General features: G+C 40.5%; 1 protein-coding gene and 1 non-coding gene across 4 annotated transcripts in view; one reads left to right on the forward strand and one right to left on the reverse strand.

Moving 5' to 3' along the window:
• Positions 1-5,406, reverse strand: part of Snx13 (sorting nexin 13) — a 150,328-nt gene extending 144,922 nt beyond the window's left edge. Inside the window, exon 1 of one of the 3 annotated variants that reach the window (XR_007346132.1) lies at positions 5,161-5,406. Coding sequence is in view for 2 of the 3 variants with exons in the window: in XM_015498128.2 (XP_015353614.1) it covers positions 5,161-5,172 (12 nt within the window). In the remaining variant the exon portion in view is untranslated. The remainder of the gene's footprint in view (positions 1-5,160) is intronic. The other 2 variants (XM_015498128.2, XM_015498130.2) reach the window with 2 other exon arrangements.
• On the forward strand, positions 948-1,051 carry LOC125615535. Its single transcript, XR_007346145.1, has one exon. It is a non-coding gene; the product is annotated as a U6 spliceosomal RNA (small nuclear RNA).
• Positions 5,407-6,000: the final 594 nt, after the last annotated feature.

A 6,000-nucleotide genomic window follows, 5' to 3' on the forward strand; every position in this document is an offset into this window, starting at 1 on the left:
TTTTTTTTTTTTTTGGTGGGGGAGGGGGGTCAGTGATTGAACTCAGGGGCACTTGACCACTGAGCCTTATCCCCACCTCACTGTGCATCTGACTTAGAGACAGGGTGACTGGCTTCTACTGAGGCTGGCTTTGAACTCACAATCCTCCTGCCTCATCCTCCTGAGCTACTGGGATTACAGACTCACACTCTGCAAGAGAAGTCTTAAAGAGAAGAAAACTATTTAATTTTCCTTAGGTAAATATCCTCAGAATTTATGTGAACCACAAAACCTTTTACACCCTAACAACTATTTTAACCTGGGACTGTTTTTAAATTCTTGCCATTCCCATCTGTATCATATCTGTTAACCTTAAAATTGAGAATCAGTGTTATATCTAATAAATTAACAAAAACAATTTTTATTTAACATCCACTTACGGCCCCACATTACAAACCAACAACTAATAACTTTTAACTTATTTTTTGGTACTAGGGATTAAACCTAGGATGCTCTACCACAGAGCTATATTCCCAGCCCTTTTGATTTTTTTTTTTTTTTTTTTTTTACTTTTTAATAGGATTCCCCTAAATTGCTGAGGCTGGCCTCAATCTTACAGCCCTCCTGTCTCAGCCTCCCAAATCACTGGGATTAGAGGTGTGTTCCATAGTGTCTGGCTACATATTTTATCCAGTATTTTTTAAAGAACAAGTTACAAAAGGCTGGTAGTTAATTTTATGCAACAACAACCTCCAGCAACCCCTTACCCATTTTCGAAATGGGGTCACTATAAGTTGCCCAGGCTAACCTCAAACCTGTGTGCTCATGCCTCAGTCTTCCAAGTAGCAGAGATTACAGGTATGTGACACCATGTCCAGCTCCAGTTCCCTGTTACAGTTTCATATGCACAAAATCATAAAGTCTGTACCCCTTCATGTGTGGTTTCTTTTATTCAGAATAATGTTCTTGTGCTCGCTTCAGCAGACATACTAAAATTGGAACGATACAGAGAAGATTAGCATGGCCCCTGTGCAAGGATGACACGCAAATTCATGATGCATTCCATATTAAAAGAAATGAAAAAATATAATTAAAAAAACAGAATAATGCTCTTGAAATTCATCCATTTGTGTGTATATGTGTGTGGTTAGCAACAGTCTATTCCTTTTTTGTTGTACAGTAGTATTCCATGGTGTGGCTACACCACAATGATTTATCCACTCATTTTTTGATGGACAGTTGAGCAGTTGAGTTGTTTGTAGTATTTTTCTCTTATAAAGTTGTTATAAACTTTTGCATACCAAAAAAAAAAAAAAAAAACTCCACAGTATGCCAAAGCACTAGAACCAATTTACTCCATTTTCATACATCTTCTATACCTTTCATTCTCCGCAATAATACATAGAATCAGAATCCTAATAGCTTTTAAAACATCAAGAAAAGTTTTAAAGTATACTAACAAAAATTCACTGATAAATATTTCATTATATTCTACTGTTAAAATCAGATTAATTAAAACAAAGTTTCAGTTAAATATCTCCTGTCCTAATTTTTATACACAGATTTTATTGTTGGTTTAAAAAAAGAGACAGAGATGTGTCAGAGGTTGAGCGGATTAATATTAAACAAATAAATTTCAAGTATACCATGAAAATTTTTTTGCAACATGCTATAGGAGAAACATTAAAAGCATGACATTCAAATAGAGGCAAAGACAGAAGGAAAAAATTATAATAAGATATTAAATATATCTATGTGCATATATATGCGTTTACATATATATATATATGTGCATATCTATGTGAGATATACATATTTATTCCTCATCCCTGTACGAAAAATGAAAAAACAAAAATATAACTAGCAAGTCTTATAAATAATTCAATTACATTTAGAATATAAATAGTAAAAAATGAAGCCAAAGAGTTACAAATGAGAACTATATAACTGGGTCTGTTTTCAATTCATACTAATCTAATATCTTTCACAGGTTTCAAAGTTCAATGTACATATTAGTTTGCTCAACTGAGTAATTTTCCCTTTCAGCCTAACTTAAAAGAGCTCTAATGAATAACTCAGGTGGTTTCTCATTTCTGAAAAGGTTTCAATTAAAGGTATATTTTGAAAATGCAAAACTGAAGTTTCATATAAACACTTATAATTGCTGTTACCATGTCACTGTACTTAGTATTCCCACCTAGGTTTGAAAAAAAAAAAGTAAACTGATATTAGCTACAAAAAAAAAAAAAAAAAAGATAGATACATTCCATACGGAGCTACAAAAAATAGCACATAATTTTGAGTAAGAGGACCTAAATGCCACTCCTGGCTCCACCACTTGTTACATGATTCTAAACAAACTATTTTAACTTTCTCAACCTGTTTTTTCATCTGGTTAATGTAGATAATATCACTACTGCAATGCTGAGATGTAAAGGAACCAGGAACAAATTCAAATTTTCTAAGCACAGGCAATGCTTGCTGTGCATGACTAACATAAAGGCAGGATAATCTTTCATGCCACAAATCATCATTGTATATTTTGAGATATAACATGAATTAAATCATCCTCTAAAACCTGCAGATCTAAGTAGTTAGAACTAATACAGTAAAAAAGAAGTCCCACACTACTAATTTTTTAGTAACCAATATTTAGTGAAATTTTACATCTAAAATATTTCAAAATAGTACCATTTCACAAGGCTTAGAAGTTTTCTTTTTGTTTTTGTTTTTTGCTTTTTTTTTAAGGTCAGAAAAAAGCTAAGGTGAAGTAAAAAGTCTTCTTCAAGTAACAATAACCTTTCAGTTTACTAACAATATTCAGACAAGGAAGTAGCATGTTTTAAAACCTATCAAAAGAGATGAAAACTACTAAATGAAAAGCAGCTGAGGCTGGAGTTGTGGCTCATTGGTAGAAAGCTTACCTAGCACATGCAAGGTACTGGGTTAAATTCTCAGCACCAATAAAAATATCATGTCCACCCATAACCAAAAATATTTTTAAAAAAAAGAAAAAGAATAGCGGCTGAGCAAAATGGTCATCACTCTGTGCTCAAGAGCCAGAAGATGAGATTCTAGTTTCAACTATGTCACTAATAATCTTTTAACCTTGGATGAGTCTCTAGGCTTCAGTTTCCTAATCCATAAAAATGAATACTGAAAACTGTAAATGAAACCCAAGGATAATTTAATCTAGATCTTTCTTTGAAGAGGCGATCCAGAGTAGTGATTAACAGAATGGCTCTGTAGTAAATGCCAAGGTTAAAACCCTGAGTCTGCCACTTACAAACTTGTGAAGGCACACACACAAAACACTAACATACATCTTGCTACTGTCATTTAATTACTGTTTAAAATACTTTGCTCAAACAAAATTATAGTAAATACACAAACTTCAGAAGTCCAATTTTCACAAATCAAGACACCACTACTAGTCAGATACCACTTTCATGTGAAAGTATTAAAAATCTTTAAAACATTCAGCCAAGTTCTATCAAAAGATGGCCTTATAAAACATTATGTATTAGAGACACCTATGAAAACTTATAAGGATAACTATTCTCATCAAAATGTCACATTAAAGGTAAACACAGAACTTATGTGTGTTCTTTCTTTCTTTCTGCTGTCACATGGGGATAGAAACCAAGGCCTGCACATGCTAGGCAAGTGCTCTGCCACTGAGCTGCATCCCCAGCTATTTTTGAGAAAATGTCTTACAAAAGTTGCTCAGGCTGGTTCATAACTTGGCATCCTCCTGCCTCATCCTCCCAAGCAGCTGTGATTATAAGCATATGTCGCAGTGCCCAGCTTACAAACTTTCATTTTTTAATCTGCTAACGACAACAGAAATTCATGATGTAGTCACAGTTTCCAACAACGAAATTACTACAGAAATGAAAAACCTGTAGAATATGGAAATATAAAGTGAACTTCTAACTTCTAAAAATAAGTAATTACAATCAAGTAGTATTTACCGAACACATCAAATGCCAGGATTTGTACATAGATTAAATACAAACACCAAAGTATGGCATTTCTCCGAGTTCATCAAGTTCCAAAGACAAAGTAAGGTAAGTATCCTTTATCATCACTTTCACACCATAAAAGCCACTCATCTATAAATGTTTTTATTTCCTTCTTGGTGCATGTAGGACTACTTCCCATTGTCCATTAAAACTGCTTCCTATCTTAGGCTCAGTCCACAAAGATGCCTAAAATAGTCCCTGATATGGGGATCCTCACAGTACTTAAAGGGTACAGATTCTAAGAAAAACCTTATCAAATCCACAAACTTCAGTATTTTATAGTCCGTGATGGTAACACCTGCATGTACTATACATAACTGGGCTAACTTCAGTCAAGGACCTAGCTGCACCAATTCAATTTCTCCCTCTTAAAGTACTGCTAGTAAAGGCAAACTACTTCTTCAAAAAGTCTGTTTTGTGCAATGGACAGTAGGCATTAGAAAAGGGGAATTGATTCGCTCATCACTGTTGCCCTACTTCCATTTCATGTCCAAGGAGAAAACCATTCCAGAGTAGCAAGGGGACCATATACACAAATCAAGAAGGCAGATGCTACATTGAACTTTGCGGTTACCACGATTTAAGCGAACGGTGACGGGATGTGGGGAAAGAAGAGGGATGGTAAACTAAGCTATCCCAGTGTAGCTTAATGGAAAACGTCCACTTCCTGAAGCGATCAAAGTAAGGGATGGGAAACAAACGGATCTAGCCGAGCGGCAAACCCAGGATGCTGACTGAGCTCGGAGGTGGAGGGCCTGGAGCCCATGGACCCGAGAAGAGGAACCTCGGACAAATCTTAGGGCCAAGGAAAACCAGCAGCAACGCACAGGGGCCAACGCTGCCACGGACCAGCATGTAAGGGGACACCATGAAGGGAGCGATTAGTTAGGACGTAGCGACAGCAGGCGGGAGCCCAGTGCCAGGGGCGACTTGGCAAGTAGCAATTGCGAAAGGCGAGGCACTGGCAGCCGAAGGTGGTGGGACTCTGTTGAGTCAGCACAGCTTCTACTCTGGGGGCACTTGTAGGATCCCCGCAGCTCCTCAGGCCCCCGGCGGGGGGTCGGGCCCGCGGGCCAGAGAAATGATGTTCCCTGACGGGCTGGCACCGGCCCCTTCCCCATTTCACAGGTAAACACTGGCCGCCGTCGCCGCTTACCTCTGTTAACATTATTACACCCCGGGGAAGTGAGGTCCTCCCTAGCCTCGCCGCATGGCAACAGCCGTAGCAGTAGCGAAAACTGCCCGGGCCGCCGCCAACGGCGGCAACTGTTCTTTCAGTCCTCTCCCAGGCGGCGGCTTTACTCGGCTTCGCTGGCTTCCCCCCGGCCCGGCTGCTCGCGACGGACGCGCCGCCATCTTGGAAGAGCGACGTCCGCGTCTCCCCGCGACGTGCGCTCCCATTGGCGGGCGCAGGAGCCGCCGGCGTCTCGTGACCGTCTCCATAGCGCCGGCGCGCGGAGGAATGGAGGCGGGCGCGGGGTTGTCCCCTTGCCGCCGGCTGCGAACTTCCCCCGGCTAGGTGCCCCGGGCAACTCGGGATTGCTGCGAGTGGAGAGAAACCCCTGCCTCGGGGTCGCAGGGAATCTGGAATGCTTGCCCGCGGAGTTCGTTCGTCCTTCCCCAAACGCCTGAGTTGGCCAGCCCTGGGGAGGAGCGAGAATGGCAGAAGCCCAGACTTTGACTGATGGCGCTGCGAATCTCCAGCGTCACGGGGACCGGGAGACTGATTTCCTGTAGAAAAACTTCCATCTCGCATCTCCTGGCCCGGCGGCGATCGAAGAACAAGTTGGGGTAGTCGGCTTCCTTCACTGTCTGGGCTTAAAGCGTGGTCTGAAACGCTCCCCGCGCGGTTCCTTTCTCCAAAACTTTGACAAACTTTCCTTTGTCTCTATCAGTCCCCAGTGAGTTCTTTACCAGGGTGCGCTACATGTTGTAGATGTGATATGGGCATATCGGCTTTAGCTTTGCTCTTGGGGATTTGGTGATTGGACAGCAC

This window comes from Marmota marmota, unplaced genomic scaffold (assembly GCF_001458135.2).
Source record: "Marmota marmota marmota unplaced genomic scaffold, marMar, whole genome shotgun sequence".
NCBI lineage: Eukaryota > Metazoa > Chordata > Mammalia > Rodentia > Sciuridae > Marmota > Marmota marmota.